Source organism: Falco rusticolus, chromosome 1 (assembly GCF_015220075.1).
Source record: "Falco rusticolus isolate bFalRus1 chromosome 1, bFalRus1.pri, whole genome shotgun sequence".
Taxonomy (NCBI): domain Eukaryota; kingdom Metazoa; phylum Chordata; class Aves; order Falconiformes; family Falconidae; genus Falco; species Falco rusticolus.
This window is the reverse complement of record NC_051187.1, coordinates 104,135,011-104,159,599: the sequence shown is the minus strand read 5'-3', so window position 1 is coordinate 104,159,599 and position 24,589 is coordinate 104,135,011. Positions and strand designations below refer to the sequence as shown.

General features: G+C 38.9%; 1 protein-coding gene across 2 annotated transcripts in view; it reads right to left on the bottom strand.

The window, feature by feature from the left end:
• The window catches only part of ANK2 (ankyrin 2), a 355,749-nt gene that overhangs the window by 311,519 nt on the left and 19,641 nt on the right, over window positions 1–24,589 (bottom strand). For both annotated transcript variants that reach the window (XM_037393591.1, XM_037393582.1), the window contains exon 2: window positions 11,945–12,003. In XM_037393591.1, coding sequence (XP_037249488.1) covers window positions 11,945–11,965 — 21 coding nt within the window. In that variant the 5' untranslated portion in view covers window positions 11,966–12,003. The remainder of the gene's footprint in view (window positions 1–11,944; window positions 12,004–24,589) is intronic.

The following is a 24,589-nucleotide window of genomic DNA, read 5'->3' as shown; positions in this document are numbered from 1 at the left end:
CAGAGGAGGGCAGGAGGAAGATGGTGTCTCTCAGTACTCCTGCCATGTGCTACACATCAAAGAAAAGGACAGGACCACCCTGCATGTGAAGGGCTGAAGAGGAAGAGAACAAAGGGAAAAAGGCACAGGGAAAGTGTGAGGACCAGGACAGGGCAGTAAGTGAGAGGAATAAGTTATATCCACTCCGAGATGCTACCAAACATTCCCCTACAACCCAAACTGGTGTACAGTTCCTGTCTTATCCCAGACAGCTCAAAGACTGGGTGGAAGCATGCCGGCACTCCCAGGTGTACTGTTAGAGCAGATGGAAGAAAGCTGTGCTGTACTGCTCAGGAGTCCTATCTGGCCAGGTAACCTACCTAAAGGGAATTGCTTTGGCTCCAGTGACACGAGGTTCTGTCCCCCACTTTTGAAGCATTTTCTAAGTTTCTACTTAGTTTAACAAAGTTATTTTAAAATCAGGAAGCTACCAACAAAATTTTTTTTTTCTCCCAATATTTGAAATGAAAGACAGGAAACAACATGTAATGGCAAAAATCAGAAAATAGATTAATTTCTTGTGTTACTGAATCAATAAGAGTTTTTCACAAAACTCCCACATCATTCAGCACAGAAAAATGGATGGAGCGCCTCAGTAAGAGCTTCCTATTTTATCTTCACTTTTTAAACCCAGCTGCGACTACAAAGCTATTCATTTCCTGATGGGTTCCTTTTGAAAGCTAATATTTTATAAATAAAGCCATACTTACAAGAGCAAGAGAACTGACAAGACAGTCGGCTACTGCAAAGACTGGAATGCCTAGTCATTTGTACAATGATTTCTGGTTTTGGTATATGGTGGGTTTTTTTAGCGTTCTGGTTTTGTTCTTGATCATATGCCTGTATTCAGCACAATACTTCAACTGCAGCAATAACTACCCATATTCTTTAAAATCACTATTTTTCTTTTTAAACTTTGTATTTCCCCTCCCTGAATTTAAGAACACATCCTATATTCTAAGACAGTAGGCTTTGCATGTCCCAGCCCAACGGTGGGAACAGAGGTGGTGGCAGGAATTTCCCTTCATTTAGCAAGATGGAAGGGGTTTACCTCAGCTCAATGAGGCATAAGTTTGTGAAAGAGATAACTACTGAGGGTTATTAAATACACAGAGACAATATCCAGCTCAGGAAATCCCCTGAGCCAAAAACAGCTGGAGGCTGGGAGATTATTCAGGGGAAGTATCAGATATGCTTGCCCTGCTCTTACTCTTCCCCAAGCAGCAAGTTGTGGATATTATTGAGAAGACGACACTGAGAAACACAGACCCTTGGGTCTCATCTTGAAACACAGCTCTCTCAGATGACAAATGCGGTTAAGATCTGAACACCCTGACAAAGTTTATTAGATTGTGTGCTTTCAGACTGTCTGAAGAATAAAGCAAGCAACAGTTCATAATTAATAGTGTATTTACAGTTTCAAGGCTATCACTACAACTAAAGTGATTTTAAAACCAGCAGCTAATAAAACAGAAAGAGGAATGAGAACAAAGTAGCATGTTTTGTAAATTTCTGGCCGCATCAGAGGTCATAATCTTCAGACAGACAAATTCCTGTTGCAGTTGTGAGAAGATACAGAGCAAATGGCAGCTCCCAGCTAACCCTCCTAACAGGGAAATGTAAATAAAACCGTCACATACTCTGGTGTTAACCTTTTCCTAAATGGCAGGATCATTCCTTCCTTCTCCAAAACCACCACCTGTGCTCTCCTGGATGGTGCTAACCTTCCTCGGCCAGTTTCTGTTACTCTGTTTCTGAAACATTTTAGAACAGCTGTCCAGTGTTGAACATTATTTATAAAGGATCCTACATCAGACTTTTTGTTTCAGTCCAATTCTTAACACAAGGCAAAACCCAGGTTTTCCAGCTCCTACTCCATTTCAAAGTTTTCGAAGTCTAATGGGCTGGTCCAAAAATCATTGACTGCTTTCCTTGAGCGGTTACTAAATGTGGACCCCAGCAACTTCTACTGCACATTACCTCACATTCATCTGCAAGTGATCAGAAGGCGCAGCTGTAGGTTCTCAGCAACTTCACAACCACTGACCTAAGTTTTACATTGCTCAAAAGGTTGTTTTGCTTTAATTCCACTATTTGCACTCACTTGAAAATCTCTTCCAAACAAAGCTTAACAGAGTCTTCAGAAAGTACCCAGTTCCCCATCTGAAAAATGGATGTTTAAGTGCTAAAGAAAAGAATTAAAATGTAACAGAAAGTGTCTATTACCTACTACTGTGCAGGATTTTATCCCGGTGCTTTAACTCAACTGCATCAGGTGACTCCCCCGTGAGAATTCATAGAAATTCATTAAGGTTTGGTAATCTCAAACCATGAATATGGTCTTTGTTCTATTTAACGTACACTTCCACATTCTATAGCCACTCACATGCATATATATATATACACACACACATATATAACATATACACACAGCTTTTTAATTAAAAATATTTGGGAAAAATACTAATTGCACAGCTTTGATATTTAGAATACATAGCTTCCTCTCTATCATTTTTATGACCTTTATAGTTAATATAATTACTGTTACAGCAGATCATAATTTGTTCTCATGGCTACAAATTAATGAGACAAATTGCTGTGACATTACAGTCTGAGCAAAACAAGAGCAGACAATGAGGCAGCCAGCTTTCATCAGCTTCTTTAGCTAAAAGGCTCGGAGTACACAAAGGAAATAAAAACTACTTCCTCCACCTTTGCAGTGATGCGGGGCTCTGAACCATAGGCGTTACAGTAAAAAAACTGTGGGGTAGGTTTGCATTCACTAAAATATACACCATGTTACCCCTTTCCCTCTTTCCTCTATACCCAAAAAAATATGGAGAATAGATTTTGTGAGGGAGTAAACAGATTGCTTATATAACAGCTGATTAAAACCTTTGCATTCCTAACCAAAAATATACATTGGGGGCAATATTTTCTTACCTCAGCTTGTTCAGTGTTAAAACATTAAAAGATTGGAGGTTTGTGGTTTGGTTTTTTTTTTAGTTTTTATTTCATGCCATTTAAAATTAGTCTAGGGAAGCCAATGATTTATTGTTAACTACATGCCACTAATACTTTCTGAAGGAAAATACCTAGCCTATCCATTACAGCAAAAAGAGTAATAAGACTGACCTAGTTCACCCTTAAATGTATCAACGGAAACATTCTACCATCAGCACTTACATCCAAGACAAACCCCACTTCTAATTGATTTTGTCTGAATTCAGCCAATGAAACAATCTTTGGAGAGAAGAGAACATGCATGAAGCACTCAGATTTACAGAAGATTAGATGCGCATTTTTAAGTGGCACTTCAAAACTGAAGAGTAAATTTTCTGCAGTGTACAAATATACTTAAAAGGTAGGTACAAGCTTAAAAGGATGCCTTTCGACACCCCCAAATCTTTGGTGATGTTTGAAACCCTGACAAAGTTGTATAACTTGAACCCATCCTCAGTCTCTAGCTGTGCCTGAAATAGTGCAGGAAGATGGAGGGAGAAAAGCAGAGGCAACAATACTCTCCATTTATGTTTCATTTAAGAATGTTACTACCCAAGTTCCAGCTTTTACTCCCAGCCAACAGTTAATATACTGGGTAGATGAGGTGGCATTGCCTCCTAGAAGGTTTTGTCTAACCAGAGAGGGGACCAATTGGAGACAAGAACAGCACAAAACAGTTGCATTGCAACTTCCAAAAGACACCAGGTGTTATCTTTTCTTGATTTTCTGAGCTTACCTGTTCAGTGCTACAGGTACATCAATTTGTCATGCTGCTAGATAAGCATTATGGTACAATTGCAGAACCGGTTGTCAAGGTAGCTCTCTGCTGTTGTTTGAACATTAAGGAAATTCATAATGCCAAAGACCTACTGGTATCTGATTAATTTGTCAGGCTATTTGGAGAAAATTTACAGTTTCCCATTCTTACTTACCTCTTAACACAAAGCCTCATCCAAAACTGCCCATTTACAAACATTTTTAAAAAATAGCAACATGCCCTGACGTACACTGGCATACATGAAAGGATTTACAAATTGAAGGGAGGGGAGGTAAAGCAACCAATAATTATCTGAAACATTAAAACAAGGAGAATATCTTTTAAAAGTAGCTCTGCGAAGTGGCCAGACCTATGTTTTCATCTCTTCTGGCACAATAAGGAAACTGCAAAAACTGCATTAGTATGAAGTGTTTTCTCAGCATATGTTTATAAACAGAATGTAAAAAATTTGGCTGATAAGAACTGCCCATTCTTTCACTGGAAAAACATAAGGTCCTTTTCACTGCCATGCTTGTACTAAAAGACAATAAATAAGATTTTGGCAGAAAGGCTAAGACAGATTTTAAAAACCCAAAAACTGGCAGCCAACCTGTTGTTCTTTGCAGTCAATACTTCACATGGCAGGTTTTACTTTATGTCTGGAAAACGAGCCATGGAAAGGTTTAGGACCTCATCAGACACCTCCTTAGTATTTATAGTTTGGGCTCTTTTTTAAATAAAGCAAAGCTGCTTTGGGAGATCTTAGCTATTTGAAGTTGCTCCTTCCTTCTATTTTTATGCCCAAGGAAAAAAGAAGAAAACAAATCAGAAGAGAATAAGCCACAGAAACACCATGTACAATCTGCTGGTTAAACAGTAACTGCTTCAAGCAAGAGATGCTTTCCGCATCCATTTTCTTCCCAGCTACTAAACTGAAAGCTCTATTTTCAAGCATGGCTACACAACGTCTTAAAACAGCTAATACTCATTCACAGTGCATCAGTCAGCCTTGGGCCAATGTATCGAGCTTCCCCACTCCTTCTGGTGGCAGTCTAGGTTCAAACCTAGTGCTGGACACTTGAATTATCCCATGTGCCTTTACAGCCCATTAGCTTCAATTTCTGATAGAGCAGTCCCTCTTTGGTTGTATTTAGCTTAGCTGCTAATTGCCCCAGCATCTGAAAGCATTTCACGTAAAAATCAATAGCAAGAGTGAAATATTTTTAGGTCTTTGTAAAGACTCTGGAATTTTTCCCGTTTTGTAGTCACAGATCCCAAGAAGATAAAAAAAAAAAAATATAACCATGACTTCTCTCTGCTCATTTTGGTTGCGACAAAAAAAAAAAAAATGCTTTTACTTGCATTCTGCAACACAGGCCTGATCACAATGGATTAATCATGACGAAAATGAGCCTCTTGCATACCTCCAAAGAAATACAAGGTGGCAAAAAGCAGTACAAACTCACCATATACCATTTCATTCTTGTTTTGAAGGAACTCTGAAGTCAAAGGGTAATTTATTCATTATGCCCATTTAAACTTTCATGTCCCCTGAAGCTGCCAACAAAAGTAGCATTTAACGTGAAATGCTGTGCTGTTATTTTCAGATGTAGGTATCTGTTCCTTCGAAAATTCAAACAGGCAGATAATAGTTACAACTTAAAGTCACTGTATATCTACACAGAATTTAAAGATAAACATTTTCTACCATTTTTAAACATAATACAAACATAAATACTAAGCTACAGCAACACAGCTGGAAAGGAGTACAGCAAAAACTATGACTTTTCAGAGATTCATAGAATGGTTTGGGCTGGAAGCAGCTTTCAAAAATCATCTAGTCCAACACCCCTGCCATCATGCTTTGTATTTGTGCACAAAAGCATTTAAGACAGACATCAGAAGATGCGATTTAACTTCTAATGTATGCTAACAAAGAAAAAAAAAACTCCTGAAGCGCTCATCCACTTTTTAAGGAGGAAAAAAACTATAAAATAAAGGTAAGGTTCAGATGCAAGACCCTTCCGACAGTTCCAAAACATCCATTGCTCACTGGAAAAATCTTAATAAATGAATACATGTCCTCCGCTTACAGCCTTTTTCAGTAAAATGACAATGAAGTTATCTAAAGGAAAATACCACCAGTAGAGTGTGTGACACAGTACTCGGAATCAGTTTGGATTAGAAGTCATCTCAGGCTCACAAATACTTGGTAAGATGATCAATTGTTCACAGTGTGGAAAAATGAGTTTCCTTTCCTCAGACAACTACAGATCACCATTACCTGATACAACACCAGTCCCAGTAAGCAACTGAGTGGTGTAAAACAATTGATCTTTGCTATTTGTTGAAGTAAAGAGGAAAAGCAGGGTTGCGTTTGTTACTGAGTCTTTATGAATCAAACCTTCCAACAAAGACAAATAAAATATGAAGCACCCCATTATAGACTACAGTTAATCAACACAATTCTCCAGATGAAACCAGGCTGTAGAACATGGACAATTCTCAACTCTCCAAAACAAAGCGTAGGATCCAATTCTGTATTTGTTCCAGTAAACCAAATCTTTCCCAATGCTTCTAAGTCCAGTTATCAGGACTAACCAATGAGTTAGTTTTAAACTGATTAGGTATTACGCAGCTCCTTCCCAACTCTTTTAAGTCAGACAGACACACATCAGAAAACAAAATTAAATTCGCCCTTTGCTCCATTCCAAAACTTGACTCCTCTCCATTGACATTAGCTGAATTTAGCATGTAGAATTATAGTCTTTGTTCCACAGAAACTGAATCTAACAAGCATGGAGTTTTCCCCAAAAAATGATACTACATTGCTTACAGTGATCAATACTGACTGACTACTGCTGTAGTAACCTCATATTCTTTAATATTCTTAGCATTAAACAAAAGTAAATTCCCAAATATCTCAAAGCTCCAGCGAGTCTTGCAATCACTGAATCACTCTTTAAAAGTTTACTGGCACAAATGCAAACAGTATACTGCTAAGCTACAGAATTTGCCAGATGTTTCAAAAAACAAAAAGACACAGCAAACACAGGTGTACCTTGTCTCTTTAGGAACCCAGGACAGATCTTTCAGCAGATAAATTCCACTGACAGGAACTTTGCACTACTGCTGACCCAGCAAATCTGTACCCATATATTGCAACATCAAACTGCACGGATGATTTTTCCTTCCCCACTAGGTCTGTCTGACTCAGATTTTTAATACCATAATCTCTTCACCCACTGGAAAATATGGTATTAATGTGGTATAAAAATCATAGTGGCTGAATAAGCTTAGCATGTAGAAGTCGCACACTAACATATGTATAGTGCATTAGTTCATAAAGGAATACATACATTCATAAAAGCAGCCTAACAAGAAAAAAAAGAAACAGGGCAGGGGCAACAGTTTTAATGTAAAGACAGCAAAAAAATGTTGTCTTTCATATTTATCTTGTAAAGTCATTCTGCAGGAAAACTCTTACTGCCTAGCTGTGGATCTGGAAAAAAAAGTTAAAACTAATTAAGGTAAATCCTGTCCAGGAATTCACCTGTTCTTCAGTGTCACTGCTTGGCTTTATGAACATTATTTGCAAATGCAAATAATTATATTGCAGCACTCTTCAACAGATTTGTATAAAAAAATATAAGCCAGTTTGGAAATACATACAGGGGTTTTTTCCACTCTTGTTTTTCCTGCTCACCAGAATAAATGCTTGCCCCTCGTGCCCCTAACTAGAAACCAGTTTTCAAAGCGATACATTGCCTTTACTTCACTTTGAAGTCAGAGGGTAGACTCCACAGGTTCTCCTCAGCATCTTGAGCTCAGTATTTGCCTGTAGAGCAGACAGAAAGCCACCCCAGTGAGATCTGCTGTCCTGTTGACCACTTTTAGAGTTCATCAGAACTCTATATTTTTTCTTTGTCTCACAGTAGCCCCTCTGCATACCAATACTCCTGTGTAAGCTTACTAATGAAGAAGTGGAGAACTATTGATTCCTGCATTTTCTAAACATATGGTACTAAAAATAAGTTTTATTTCCTCAGAGAAGTTCAAAAAACAGCTTCATAGGCCCCTGAATAACAGAAATGCAGTGTAACGGTTTCTATCTGGACATATATCACATACAAAACCACATCACTTGGAAAGAATAACTGTTTTGAGTCTGTTGCAAAGAGATTCTTTTATCATATCTAAATAGTAAGACACAATAAACATCTCCCAGTTAGGAGATCTGGCAGATTTTGCCATTCAGCTACTATCCATACAGGTTTTTGGTTTCCTAATGTTGAAAAATCGTCAGGATGATCATTAAGAGATTCCAGGCAGACTCTCTTGTGAAGCTGTATGTTGACCACCCCACCAGTTGACTCAGTTTAAAAATACAATTACTACATCTCTCATTATTTTATCAGGTGCTGTAGCAACTGCTTCTTTCAAGATCACCAATGAGAAAAAAAATGTGGCTGTTAACAGCCAAGCCAGAGACAAAAAAAGGAAAGAAAGGGTGATGTCTGTTCTGCTGCCTGGCTCCATGGAAAGCTGGGCAGACAGAGCACGTACCACATGCCCACTAACTGCCATTTATCAGAAGCTTGAAGGGTAAAAGACAGAGCAGCATTTCCCTGCTGCATAGCACAACACTGGCCACCTTGTTACCTGCCAATGACAAATAAACACATTTTGTTCTGTGATATAAAATTTATATACACACAGAGAGGTCTGATGGCTGAGTCTTTAGTGTTCTGAGAAAGAAGACAAGAACACCTACCTCTCATTTCAGGCAGTACAAACACTCAGTGGAGCACTGGGTAAATCCATACGAACACAGTTCTTATTTCCACTGGTACCTCTACAATCATACAAACTAGAAACTTTGTGTTTTTAAAAAGGCAAGGCAAAATCACCACAGAACACTGACACTCTGAAATCTTAGAGGATTTTGACCTACTTTTGAGAATCCCTTATCTTAGCATGTTGTTTGGCAATAACCTAAATGAACTGTATTATCTCCCTATCATGTTTAAAATCTTTTACTGAGAGCTCAAACTTATGTATATGGCTTGACAAAAATATAACATAACAGACAAAAATGGGGTGGAGCAGGAAGTGCATCTATACTTCAAGAACCCATATGGGAGATTGCTTGGGATGGTGATGATGCAGCTCACAGAACAATGCCTGGTTTACTGAGGTGACCTCTGAAAACTTTCAAAGACATAATACAAAATTGGATTATTATTCCCATAAAAAATAAAGGAATTCTGTATTCCTCAGCAGCAGAGTCTCTGCTGGCTTCTGACATAATGCACATAGTTAAAATGAAGGAGTAATAACACATGCAGATGATCATCAAGACAGACAGGAGTTGACATGTTTCCAAGAGGAACCTTCTAGTTATGTTTCAGAGACCTAACATGTCAAATGTAATAAACTAAATTGCCTGAAACAAATCACTCTAATTTCATCTTTTTATATAATGATACCTGTTTCCCCACACATATCCTAATGTAACTCATGAGACATAAATCTATATGGGACAAACTTGTATTAATTTTATGCTTACCAAATACATGAGGTACTCCTGTAAGCATTGCATCAGATCCAATATTTTTGTTTGATACATAAAACCAGCGAGCAAGTAATTAATGCTGTTTTTTACATAGATCTTATTAGTTCCAAGTAACTGCTTAAGAAAAATCCCAGTAATGCAAAAGTTGTGCTCCACTGTATTTTTCATGCAGTTGTGTGTCTGCTATACTATGAATCCTAAGCTCCCGTCACGGACTAAAGGGGAACCACTGCCTTAAGTGGGATGCATTTCAGCCTACCAAAAGGATCAACTCTGAAGAGGAAACTCTAGCTCTTTCACAGCCTGAAACCAGTTTTAAACACTCATGCACTCAGGCCTTACATCAGCATCCCTACACTGGAGAAGAATATGTCAAGAATAAGGGAATGATTTGGGGAGATCAGATCACCACTTTCAGAAAGAAACAACTACACTGACCTGCAGGCTCCACCCATCGCTCCCAAGTTACTGAAAGTTTGCTTCTGATTCATAACTGGAGGTTTCCTTAATGTTTAGCTGCTCAAATTGAAAAATAATTCTAAAGCAGCCACAATTAGCAGGATTTTGTTTTAATGCTAGCCAAGCGATTCCTCTTAAAGGACTAAAACAATGTTGTGGCATTCTCTGGGGACTTAAAAGAAATTTTAGTTCCCACAAAGGCATTTATTCACTGATAATAAGCAGGGCTCTACCATTACTACCTTTCACATGTTGATTTATCCACTTCTGCTCAGAAGGGTCTCTGAACTAGTAAAACTACAGTAAGTTTCAGGAAAGGAAAGGGTTGATTTATTTCCTTGCTTAGCTGCAACACATTTATACCCCATCTTTCAAAATACTTCACACTTAAAGTGCAATCAAAGTTTAAGTTGTAGAGATTCTATTTATTTTTTTTTAAGATTAAATATTCCCAAACTCCAGTTAACTGAATCAGCTTCAGGTGAGGCTTTGTTTCTCCATGACATTTCTGTGTCAGTAAAATCCCAGCAGAGAGAAAGAAATATCAGCAAGAGCAGCAGAAAAAGATTATAAAGTTACATGCAGCCAATAATGGAAAGTCTACAACAGGCAAAGCCAGTCAGAATTTTTCAGCTGAAAATCTTGCCAGACAACACTTAATTTTTTGCATCCAATATAGTTTTGGGGTTTTTAACTCAAAATCTAGGGAAGGAGAACAACCAAAAACCCAGTAGTTTCCATAATCTTTTCAGAAATAGGAAATTCAGAGTTAAACCTCAGTTCTGCCTTAGTGAAATCAGAAATTGAGTTTATCTTCTGTATCCTAGACATACTCCTTAATCCAAAGGCCTGTCTTCCTCTTTCCACTCTTCTGTCAAAAATATTTAGTAGTATAGCTTTCATTCAAATGGGAATAATTAGGAAACACTGGTATTTTTATAAGACAGAATTCTTTTTCTTTTAACCAGCTTTTCTGAAGATTCTTCCAAATAATTCTGCATTACCATCCCTAACAGATATTAACTGCAATTACTCCATGTAACCATTGCTTTCCCATCAGCCTGTACTATTCTGATGGATTTCACAGACTACCACATTTGACAACAAACATTCCATAAAATTATAATTGATCATCAGTAATTTAAAAAAGAAAAAAAAAAATTGGTAGGACAACTATTGTAAAGAAAATACAGCAGGGTGTGCTTTGAAGCTTATGTGTGGGTGTCACCAGCAGAAGCTCAAGAGTTTTGTTAGCAGCATATTTACAGATACTGGTTCCCAGTGCACGATAAGCCCTTGCATACCTACATAACCATCTGGCTGGCAAGGAAGTGGCTGTTTAGAGATCGGATACTGGTTTAGCTTTCTCAAAGTTACATGACGACATCATCTCTTAAAAATCAGATGTGACACCATCTATCAAGTTTATGATCAGCATCTAAAACGAACTTTCTAGTGACCGACAGCAAAATTAGCAATATCTCATCTGACTCAGGAAAATTCTGAGGCAGATAAAGATTCCAAGCATGATACTTACATATTCTATTTATCATGTTAATATTTCTTATACTTTTATAGTAAATAAAATAGTTTTAGCCAATTAGCTAAAAACAGGTTCTTTTCCCTACAATGACACTGTGAGGACCTCCTGCCAGTCCAGATGTTGTTCGATAGTGAAGGAGGATTACACCTCCGTATAGGGACAGCAAGCAGAGCTCAACAGCCCCTGCCCACAGCTGCTTTCCACTACTGCATGGTGCAGCGTGTGTTAACTTGAAATAACCTGTGACCTGCAAGCAAAGCACCACAAACACTTTACCTGCATGCTCAATAGCACCACTGCGAACCAGAGAGGTAGAAAGACTCACACAGGTTGGTATTTGGTCAGCTGGCATGGGTTACATTGATAAAAAGCAAAGAGAATGGTATCCAGTTTCCCATTAGATGCTGATGTCAAGGATAGCATGAACACCAACAATCTTGCTGATTTTTACTTCTTTCAATCATTCCGTGAACAAAAGCTTTAATCAATTTTTTTAGAGGAAAATATTCATTAAATATTTACTCAAATGAATTACTCGTGCATTCCTCTTCAATCTAAAGTGAAATACCTTTTGCAACATGCTGGCCATTTAAATGTCAATTCTTCATGTCCCCTTCAGTTACTTACCTAAAAAGAAAAGGAAAAATACATTAATTTCCCATGTTCTCAAATCTATCATGAATACATACCTTGGTCTCCACTCCAGTAAGTTTTCAGTACTTATAAATTAGGTAAGGCTAGTAAGGTAATGTGTTTTGGTTATATTATTTGTTTAGATGACATGTTTCCACTTTGCTTCAGCTAAGCATTCAGTAATTGAATTTAAGGATTTTTTTCTTATTATTGCTTTTTTCCTCCCCAGTAAATGATTTTCAAATAAAAGCTACTTGATGCCCTCAATAATTAGATTTCCACATTTTCTGTATTTACTCTGGGAAAAGTCATAATTGCAGTTGCAGTAATGGAAATATAAAACATTCAACACAAGTACCCCAGCGTGGTCTTCAGTACAGAAATTTGTGCAACTTCCTAACAGCTACTAGCAAGAAAAGGTATTTGAGCAGACAGAACAGAGGACAGCAAGCCATAAGACTTTAGTGAGAATAGTTCTATGAACTCAGGTACAGCTTTCCTGCCAATCTCCACAGGATCCATCCATATTTTAAACACTCAGTTCCTTCTCAGTTCTGTCATTAGTCTCTCATGGCTTTAGAGATTAAACAATGCCCTGTAACAGCAGGTACCACTGCCTTTCTGAGGAACTAGTTACTAACGAGAAAGTAGATAAAAGCTTGCTGTCAACAATGCTTGCGTCTTTATTAATTCACTACTCCATAATTTCATCTTGTTTACTCTCCTCCCGCGCCCCCCCCCCCCCCCCCCCCGGCTTTCCTCTCAAGCCATCAAAACCATTTCATGAGCTGATGCTCTTTTCTTGCTTTTACTGTGCTTTTTAGAAAGGAACGGTTGCATTCATGGCTTTTCACATCCAAACTTCAAATTCTTAACAATAACCAACTAAACACCCAGAAACAGCCAAAATTTGTAATCCTTAAGGGATTAAATTGAGGATATCACAAGGGATTAGATCTGTACTTCATATCTGTCCAAATGATACAACAAATGATCCATTTTGCAGTCCTGTAATTCCCTGCACTGTATAGAAACAGTTTTGGTTACTTAGAGCATTAATTACCATCCTAAAGCACTTTTAGAGATGACTGCAAGTTAAAGCACAATTTCTGTAACAGAACAGAGAGCTTTCAAAATGTACTTGGCAACACTAGCAAGCAATATATAACAACAATGACAAAGACAGATTGTCCAGCACACATAATTTGCTAAGCAGGAATCCCACCAGGCTCCTGCCTCCAACAAGTCAAAATGGTGAGTTGGTTCACAAACTCATAAAGCTGGTGTTAGTATAAAGAGGCTTGAATTTCTTTGTTTTAAAATTTTGTTTGCTGCCTTGCTTTATGAGGCTCATGTCTTTCAGGCTTTTTGCTTAAGGGAAAAGGACTAAAATCACATCTGAAAATCAAAACCTGAAACAGTCATATAAGCATATATTCCTGGGAGGAAGAGCTGTAAGGGTTTTACCAATTGTTAGGTGAAATCCCAGCAAAGAGTTCTAAATTCAAGTTTTATCTTGAGGACATTGGAGCAACAGTACATGTAAGCTCCCAAAACCGGTAACAAATCTACACCATCTGGTCAGGAGCAGTGAGAGCAGCGAGAGCAGTGTATGCGTGACAAGATCACAGTCCTCTTCCACAGAAATATGGTTTTCTATGTTGTTATACACTGCATCTGTCTTCAACAAAACCCTTCTTTCTAGACCAGGTAGCCATGAGTTCAGAACCTCCTAGAGCTCCCGTCCTCCCCTTCTCACCCAGAAGCACTTGCCCAGAGGCTGAGGACCCAGATGGGAAACACATCAGCACAGCCTGGAACTGGCCTCAGGTGCCCATCACAATTGTGCAGGCAGAAGTATCTTTGCTCAAATCTAGGTGGTGGCACCTGTTCTTCTCCATACCCCATAGCAGGGGCCAAGTGTCACAACATCTGCAAATCTCAAATGAATTGCAACTCATTTCTCCCATCCACACATCATCTATCACTCTTCTGTGATTGCATTGCATTTATTGCTACTTCTTTTATATACTGAAACCGAAAATAATTTTTAAAGTTTACAACACTACAAAAAGTAGGATTTTCTTAGATGAGCCTTAAACTACTCAAAATACATCCTTACAAGCACTGATTCTGAAAAGAAAAATATTTTATATGGCATCCATACCACCACTTTTGCCATATGTTGGCTTTTCAGATCTTTTCTTAACTGATACCACAATTTGAAAATTATAAGAAACATAGGTGAAACCCATAACAACTAAATAGCTTTCATATTCAATCAAAAACTCATCTGAATTTCTTTGAATCATAACACCATACTTTGCAGCATTATGCTTGCCCAAGCTTTCTGAAAAATTTCAGATGGAAATTTTACTTTTTCACATTATGTGCTCACACTGAACAGAGTGTACAGGCTCAACATTAATTCTGTCTGTACTCAACTAACTTTATTTTAGACTGAATTTTAGATCACTGCCAAATTCAGACATCTACTGCACAAGTTCTGCTACTCCCACCTCCTGTCAGCCTACTCTCTGATGCCTCTGAATGAACACTTTTTTTCCCCTGGCAGAATACATATCATAATCCTCTTCTAAAGCAGAAAATTTTGGTTCTCTAGTCCAAATGCATGTACATGTTTAACCTTTTTTAAGAGAAATTAACTGCCAGCTACAATTCATACTTTGCCAGGGTACAAGCCCATTTCAGAATGTATAACACTATTGTGCTTTAACTACAAGATATACTTAGCTGGATTTAAAATGTACTATTACATATTTTTATTCTTAAAATGACAACTCAATGCTATTATTGCCATCTGACTAGAACTATCTGCTTAAGCATGACAATTTTTAGGTTTGATCTTTTTTTTTTACCCCTTCCCCTTTTAAGAGGAAGCATACTTCTCAAGATTAGCAAGAAAACAAGTGAATCCTGTTTACCACAGGCACTCTCACTGCTAGTTTTCCTGCAGTTGTTTGTAATTAATACCCATACATCCATTCCACAGGCAATTTTAAGTGATAATAAAGACCTCAGTGACTTTTTTTGCAGCGTTGTCTTTGCAATTTAAAAAGATGGGAAGCCCCATACAAAAAGTACACATTGAACTTCAAGTAATACAGCTAAAGCTTATTTCTGTGGGAAAAAATATTTTTGTCCTTTGCTATTTGGCAAGCATTACGCTGATTCAATTGCCTGGAGCTTATACCAGAAGAGATGAAATCAAGACAAGCATCCCTTGTTGTGCATTAAGAGTAATCATCAAGAATGCACATACTTCAGCTGTCTTTTGTGCATTCTAGCTGCAGATCACAAGCATTCCACTCAGATGAGGTGTACATTTCTCTTTTATCAGCGAAAAGTAGTTATGCAGGAAACCACCATCAGACAGACTCCAAACGAGGCGAGTCATACGCAAATAATGAATCCCATACCTTTTCTTTCATGTAACATCCTTCATTTTGCACCTTCACAACCCAAGTCATCTGAGACTGTACTGATTCAGGAATCAGTTTAGTGCAGATATAATAAGTGAGCTGTTAGACTTCATTTGGCATCTCAGCTGCTTCCTTCAAGGAACACCAAGCCAAGGTCAAGCTGAAGGCACACTTGCTTGAGAACAGGTGTTGCTCACTGCTCCTAGGTTCTTCTATCTCTGCTATTACCAGGGTTTGCAATTGTCACTGCTTGTAGTTGACAACAATAGCCAAAGAGCTTAACTTGTTAAAGTATGCCAGTTCTGTGCACTTAAGCACATGATTAAATGGGATATAGACATGGTTTGAACCTCCTCCTGTTCAAGAAAGCAGTTAAGCACATACTCGACCAACAAAGTTCTAAAAATTTGTTGTGGGCATTATCCCACAGAAGAACTATCTCTCAGTAACTCTGCTAGTGCCAAAGTGTGCAGCAGATCCCCACAGATTTGTTTCAAGAACACTTTAAAAGTCTTGAAGAGTTCCCTCATTCCTTCCACCACTCCCTCCTACACCTTCCAACAAGAAAAAAAAAAAAAACAAACAGAAAAAAAGAGATTTATTTGGTCACGGGTAGCATTCTGTATCTAAACTAGCCAAATATAGATTTCATACTTAGATTATGCTGTAGGCTCAAGGTTGGGGGTGGATTATGTTTAAGATCCTGCTCTGAATCAGGTAAAACAAGCATTTGAGCTTATGATGCCAACACACCATGCAAGAATCCTTCCTGATCCCCAAGCTCTGAGTTACACTGGACAGGCATCTCAGCTTCTTCTGTAAAGCTGCTCCACTTTGTATAGTTAAATATTTATTGGGTTGGGGAAAGAGGACGCATAAAGTGTGTCATAAAGCATTGAAGAAATCAGAGTAATTGATGAGCCATTAAAAACTACATTACTGTTTCCTTAGGCATTTGAAGTGAATCTAGCAGTACCGATAAAATGTTAAAATGACTAATCTTCAAGGCTGGCTGCACCATTTGTACGAAGAGCTGATTGTCTTTTTCACACTCCCTCCTTTCCTCTTTCTCAATACCAGCATATTACAAACAACAGCACAGACTGCCAGAAACATTACCATACACAATAAGCATGGTTTTCTTCTCTAATATTATTTTTTGAAGAGAAATATGATATCCACTGTAGAGAGAGAAACAATGACCACATTAGCAGCAGGTGTCATAATACCACTTTCATCCATGAGGCTCCAAGCCTCACCTTCCTCCAATTTTAACGGAGGATAAAGATGCAATAGTTACTATGAAACAGGGAGAAAACCAGTATACAGCTTAAGCATTGAGCTTCTGGTGAAATAGCATTTGTGCTACTGGATGATGCTGTCTTTTGTCTGTCTAACAATTAGAAACGATCCTTCAAACACTCTGACCAGAATTGTATTAACCAGCAATTACAGACATAAATATAGCTACGAGGCTGAAGTCCTATTTCTCCTACTACTGCAGAGGACTTTAAATGAAAATAGTTTAGTCCAAGTCTGTGTACTGCCATCTGCTTTGTGAAACCCTGACAAATCTCCTTCACTCAGGATCTGTGTCCACCAAGATCAGACAAACTAAAAGCTGCCTTACCTTCAAAGTATTCGTACCAAGAGTTAGCAGTGACTGGTAAAGCACTACTGTTATACAGTGACCCCCATGTTGTCTGTTTTGGCTCATCCCACGTCCACCAAATAGTCATGCTCTTTAAGCAGATGCAAGAACCTGGTATGGAAATCAGAGTACCTTATGCAAGAAGCACACACTGTGGTTTGTTTTGCTTTTTAAATTAGAATGTGATTAAAAAACACATTCTTCCAACCTAGTCACTTTTATCCTTCACTGTAACATATGTTGTGTTTAAAAATCTTATTTTTAACTCATCTTTTAAGAAATTCAGTGTTAGTTTCTGCAACAATTTATCTGCCTTCCCTTACTTTTGTTCCTCGATACCTTTACTTGCTTATCCTGATACCTGCAGCTCACTGAGGAAGCGCATGAGAAAAGCTCTATTAATCAGATTTCATATTCCTCCGGTACTAAACATACCACACTTAGCACAACAATAGCACTCACCCTCAGCATTCCTGTGTGGAAGGAAAGTAAACAGAAGGTATTTCCCACTATCATCTGTCTGAATAATTGTGCTTCTCCTATATAAAGGAGGTAAAAATTGTTTTACCTTGGAAAAAAAAGCTCTGTGACTGCCTAGGTGCTTGAAAGAGAGGGGATGAAGCAGAACTGTGTTCCCTACAGGGTTGGGTTTTGGGGTTTGGTAGGGGCTTGGGGTTTATTTCAGATTCACAGGAGATTTTCCATGTGAAAAACAAGGCCGTGTGAAGATTCCTACATCATTTCAGAAACAGTCTCCAGCTACTGATATCCCCTGGCATATCTGCATCTCTCTAGGTATGTTTCTATAAGCAGGGTCTTTGAGGTTAAAACCCTAACTTTCTACATATTGGCCACCAGGACAGAGAGGACAGATGACGGGGAGAAGCAGACACCCAGCCTAGTAGTGTTTTCCTGCTTTAAAAGATGTCAGTGTCATGGCCTAGGCAAAAAGCAAGCCTGGAAAAGGAAACTTAGGACAGAGGTATCCAAGCAAGAGAGTGAAGACGGCACAGAAGAAGCTTTATGGGGACGAGAGGCATAAGAAAAAAGGTCAAGAAAACCCAAGAATGAAATGTTCTGAGGAACAGGAGTTAAGGATGTGCAAGCAATCACTACATGAGATAACATACTAGCGCACTACTACGTGGGATTCCTTTACACATATTTCTCTCCAAAGCTGCACAGAGAACTAATTATCAGCACAGGCTTCCTATGAAGAGAAGAGAAAGCAGGTGCCAGGGAGAGAGAAGGCCAGCAGGAATAGGCAGGATGGGCAGGGTGTGGGAGAGGCTGTGGAGGACAGTGCAGAGGGCCCAGGAATTCACGTCACATGCATTCACTACGCTCAGACATCACTGCCCTGTGCCCTCCAGCTGGGTTGGTTTCACTCTTGTCCTTTCTGTGCAGGAAAGGCACCAAAAAGTGCATATCAAACAAGAAATTGAAGCCTCACATCTTCCTGTATCTCTTTGGAGTTTTCAGCTTTTGAGACATTTTGAGACATGCAAGCTTTGGGAGAAAACAAAATTAAGGTAAAAACAATTATTCTGTGGAGAAAGAGGCGTTTGCCCCCAACCAACAGGAACAATCCTGGTATACTGACTTCTGAAGGATGGCGTAGCTTCATATGAACTCAAGCTTGGAATGGGGATGTGCTTTTAACACATTTAGACCAAGCTCCATCACAGCACTGTCAGTTCATAGAGTCAAAATCTGTACTACTGCTTTGATTTCAGATTTTTAGATAGCTGCAGGGGTCAACAGGAAAGGCAAGAAGCAAGAAAGAAACTGCAGGACTATCGCGATGACAGTAACACCAACAATTATGCATCAGGAAGTTGTATGAATCCTGTCAAACCACTAAGATCACATCAAGCAAAACTTGAAAGCTACTACAAGAATCATGTACTTGCTCAGTTCATCTTACTTTTAACTCCAGTGAGGCGCATTTGACTCACTTTAAAGAACCATTAACACAGAGCAAGTTGCAAGCCAGAACAACAGCCTACGAGAAGACAGAGTAATCTTAATTTACATATAGCATCCTGATACTGAATAGATAGTCCTTGGTGAACTTCTTGCATGGGGGACTTTTCCTATAGGTACCAGATGCATAGGAGTAGCGGTGCTGTCAGAACCTTAGCTTCCTATTTTCCAACCAAAAACATGGCCACTGAGATTTAACTTAGTATTGCTCAGTTCTTTACCCACTCATAGTGGTTAGAAATGGTAACTAGGGGTGGATTTTAACACAGGAAGTGAAATATTACACCCTAGAGCGTAGTAACCATTGAATACAAATCTTAATTTGTATCCTCGAGACCTTTATACACTGCCTAAAATGTTAAAAGTGATGCATTAAAATGAATTTGCTTGTATTTCTGCTAAAGCACTTTCAAACTAAATGCCTCTGCATCTTCCTCTTCAAGAGCTCTACAGCCAGCTTCTTTTTTGTTCCTGTAGCAAACTGTTTCAGTGCCCTGGCAGGGCACTGAGTCACCAGGGTCACAGAGAAGGAGAACAAACACTGCCTTTGTGCAGGTTCCTTGGAAGGCAGCGAGAACTCGGCTCACAGATACAATACTGTCAGGGACATCAATTGTACAGTATGCCTGATATTCAAAGCACCAGTAGCATGAACTCCTTCACTTTGGCACAGGCCTTCAAAGCCCAAAGCTCTTCTCGATATTTTCAGTTTAAAATAATCCTAAAAAAAAAAAAAAAAAAGATCGCTTGCGTGTAACTGGAGCTTTAACACTACAGCCCAATTCTGCAAACCCTTTGAAGACATCTGTATTATTTACAAGAACAACAGCATCAAAATAGTAATTTATTCTCTCTTCCTCCTAACCCTAAGCAGCACCAAGGATATTTTTAAAGTGTTTAAATAGTTTAAATCCACCGTGTACTTATAGCTGTCTACTGTAGAGAACGACTAAGTTTTCTATTAACAGAAACTCAGACATCTTGCAAATTCCAGTTAAATCTTGAAAGTGGGGTAGCAACCCAATATACTTTTATATATATATACACACACTATCTATATAAAGCTATAACACAGTATTTTATATTTGGTTTCATTTACTGTGATTACAGCGTTCTTCTTGAAAGCACTAACGTGCAAGAGTCTAATATATGGATCCATGGTACCTACCGAAGTAAATCTAGGCATTAGCTGCAAAGTAATCTATTTAATCCTTTAGGGAAAGGGAGACAGAATATTTCTGCTCCTCCAACACAAAAAAGAACAAGCAAGAGAGAAGAGCTCATAATCTTTCCAGAAAAACTCTACTGAATTCTCCTGCCATACCATCTTTTTGCAACTGATATATGAAAAACTCATTTCAAATTTGTGCTCCTCACATAGAATGGTACTTAATTCCAGTTTTGCTTAATGAAATCTATAGATTGAGCAAAAGAGATTTCATGGGAAAACATAGAAACCATTTACTAAATGCTATACTGATGTCAACCATTCTGAGACATCTGGTTTAATGCTACTTTTGTTTTGATGCAAGTAGAGGTAATGTTACTAGCAGTACAGTTGTATGATGTGGTTCCACTTCAGCTTAACCTTTCGTTAGTGACGGGATGGTACCCATTATTTCTTCAGGCTAGCTAACGATCACATGCTTGCTACCAGGTAGCTCTGAAACACCTCACCTCCAGAGCTCCCTTTTGGAAGTTGACAAAATGTTCTGAAGTACTTCTTATTTTTCCTGTGCCAAGACAAATTATTTCAGAGACCTCAAGGAGATCATTGGGCAAGACACCTTCATGTCACCCCTACAATCACAATCTTTAAGGGTTTTTGGTTTGTTTGTTCAGGTTTGAGGTTTTTTTCTAATGCAATAGAAAAGACTTACTAGAGTTGATCCTATTTCTGCAAGCATTGCACCAGAAGTTCTATTTGAAGACCAACATATCATCCTGCCCCACACAGACACAGCTCCAGAAGACTGGAATCCAGGACAGTGAGAGCAAAGTACAAGGAAATTATGTTGAACAGTGCCTCTTCGTAACAAATGAACAGAGACTGAACACACAGTATTATAAAACATACTCACTAAGAAGCATGCTCCACAGAAACCATGGTAAAACATCATCAGAAGAATGCTGGCCAAAAAAATAAAAAATCAATTAAAAATTGCTTTGCATGTCTCTGCATACAAGGAAAGCAGAAGGCAAACACTTGTAAGCTTCTGTTTGAAGGGCAATGAATATTGTAAATTCATATTAAGATCTGATTAGAGAGAGAAATCAACAGTTTATTAGTAAACAAAGGGTGGTGTTTTGAAGAAGTGGGGAGGGAAGAAGCTCTGGAGAACTCTGAAATTGATACCCATTATATTCCATGCCAGAGGAAAAAATGGAGCCAGTAGAAGTTAAAACAAAATAATAAAGTTAGTTTCACATTAACACTTCACTTTCACACTACACCAAAAGCCTTATTTTTGGCAAAGACAGCCACTGCATTCATCACTGTAATAAAAACTTGAACAAGAGCTGTGAGGATGCTCCAGAAAGCCACATGCCAAAAATGCCCTGCAAGAAAAACCCAGAGCACTCGGGTTCTATTCATGTAACTGGATTAAACCCATCTAAGTCCCGACTGATACTAGAAGAGGCATACCTACAGGGACATACGCCTACCCTTAATGCAAGATGTCCTTAAATTACAGGCATAACTGAGTTACTGCAGGGAAAGGAAAAAAAAATAATCAAGAGTGGAAGCGTTAAAGAGGAAAGGCAGAAAGCTCTGCTGCGTTCATGTCAACATGACGATCCAAATACAGAGACAAGGTGTCTAGAAGTGGCTAGGATGTATTTCAATTTGGACTACAGACTCAACATTGTAAATATCTCAATGTTTTCCATACTTTTTAGGTCTCCACATTACGTAATACTCAGTTTTGAAAGATGACTACATAAAACTGACAGCTATTCCTCAGACCACTAGATCTTTTTCCTTTGAAATATTAAATCCCGAAACCTGCCATTTTCTCTCTGACAGTGACATTTCAGAGAGAGAGAGGTCTCATTCATCACTGCATCAAAGTTAATAACGATTGGAACATGAAGCCAAATGAGGATTTCCGCAAAGCCACCCCGTCACAGAAGACAGGGCAGTATCAATGAGCAGTAGCAAAAACTGCCTCTGCCTCCCTCTCCTGCTCAAGTCCTGACCCAGTGTGCTGACTTTCAGCCCTGACAGAGGAGCAGCAGCTGGCACAAGGCCAGTTTAGCACCTGAGCGGTCACAGCAGAAAACAAGTCCCACACAGACAGGATCCTCTCAAAGTCTGTACCTTCAGCAACAGCAAGTGCAACAGGGTTTTTCCCTTGCCTATCGTACGTAGTGCAAAATTTGGCCCGAAATATTAAAGAAGGGAGAAAGGAGAGAGAGGGGGAACAATCAATCAATCTGACATTCCTCATGTCTCTCCGTAGGGTCACAGTAGGTCAGAGACTACAGATACTCATTAATAGCCAGTAATTAGATAACCGTCCACCACAAATATACACCACTGCTTCCACTGAGAGCACAGAGATTAATGGTGAGAACATTTGAAAAAAACTCTTAGCAGGAATGACTGTTAATTCATTTCAAAATTATTGATAAATTAGTTTATAGCATTGATTTATTTTGACACATTTTCTGAAACACTTCACTAGCTTTCTTGCTATGTGACCCAAGATTTTCTTACTGGTCTCTCAGGACAGGTGCTCTCTAAAGACCATGCTCACAGCATCGCAAGGGACTCCTGAGCTCCACGGTGACAGCATGGCTTGCTGTGACATTCACTGGGTGCCAAGTAGCTTCGGACTTCAATATACAGTTTAGGAAGTGAAGCTGAAGGACACACAGTTGAGACTCCTACTTGCAAGATGAAATTATCTCAGCAGCCATTTCTGTTTGGCTTCCTTCCTATTTTTTGTGCTCTGTGCTCAAGAGGCTTTAACTAGCAGCCTTTTATTTAATTAAAATTAAGATGCTGATCTAATTTTTTAAAAAGGAAGCAGAATAAAAGTGTAGCTTGGGAAAAAAACCTGCCTTACTGAGTCTTGCTAGACTTGCAAGTTACCACCTGCTCTATGATGAGAGATTACTGGGGAGCAGGGAGCGATGAAGCAAAGGGGACAATGGCAGAAATTACTATTTTAATTCAGTTACACAATTCCCCCAAAACTGGTAGCTCTAGCAATTCCTGAACAGCTGTAACAGAAAATAAACTGAATGGAAGGTCACAAAGCTCTCTAGCTGAGGAGGAAGGAATGCCAATCATTAAGATATTCCCTTACTATATTAAGGACCACATGGGACTCGGTGCTCTTTAGCTGACAGGCATAGGTATTTCACTCCTCTCACTACTTACTAAGCTATTAGCATATTATAAAAATGTAGCCATGAGGATGGAGGCACACAACACAGTTTGAAGATTAAGCCACTTATGACCTTGAGGATGACATTTCCTTGTTCGGTATGAAAAGCCTAGTAAAGGAAAGTTTTCTTACAGTCTGGGGAGGCATAAAGTGCAAGTGCCATAGGGCAGAAACGAAGATTAAAAATAATAATTGTAATCACCCTCAGTCATTTTTCTTTCAATGTAGTTTAATTCATTATTTTCATTACACAAGTTAGAAAGAAAAAAAAGGGGCAAAAAAGGCCCCAAAAGGACACTAATAACTTATTTCCTTCAATAAGAAAAAAAAAACCAAACAGGTAAGAAATTCAGATTAAAACTTGCAGTACCTCTTTCATTTTGCACTCTTCCAAGAGCACAACAAGGATGAAAACTTCTTAAGACAGATGCGAGGAGGAAGAATAGGGGCAAAAGGGAAGGAATGAGTGAGCAGCAGTAACACAGCTCCTTCATCTGTATCATCTCCCCCCCAGAAAAACTTTCAGAAAAAACCCGAAACCATCTCTTAGAACAAAAATGGAACACTCTGCTTGAACTACATGTTTTCCTCTTATGTTTTGTCTTCTAGAAAAAGGAGCTATTGTTCACCATTAGCCAGCCTGCCTAGTAGCTGTCATGTTTAAAGGTATAGCGTGCCTGCCGCACTCTGCCTGCCTCCCCTGGTTTTGACACATCTGCAGCAGGAACAGGCTCAGCCCTGAAAGCCCTGCCAGATTCATTAGGTTACCCCTTGCTTTCAGCAACACTTATTAGTTTGCACATTATGCCTGTGGGTCAGAACTGGCTGCTGTCCAGCCAGCCTGGAAAATGGAGTGAGCAGGCAGGTCTGCCCGTAAATGGCAAGGCAGACATGCCCGCAGTCTGACTGTACAGTGGTTAGCACACCAATTACACAGATAATTTCCAGGCTTATATTCAGAAGGCCAAATTCAGAGTGAAGGCCATAATTCAAGGATGGTGCTGCTCCCCCTCGCCTTCCAGATATGAAATTTCTGAATCCAGAATCTGGTGGAAAATACACACAGGGAAGGTTTTTTCTGTTTGACTTGGGTTTAAGACAGA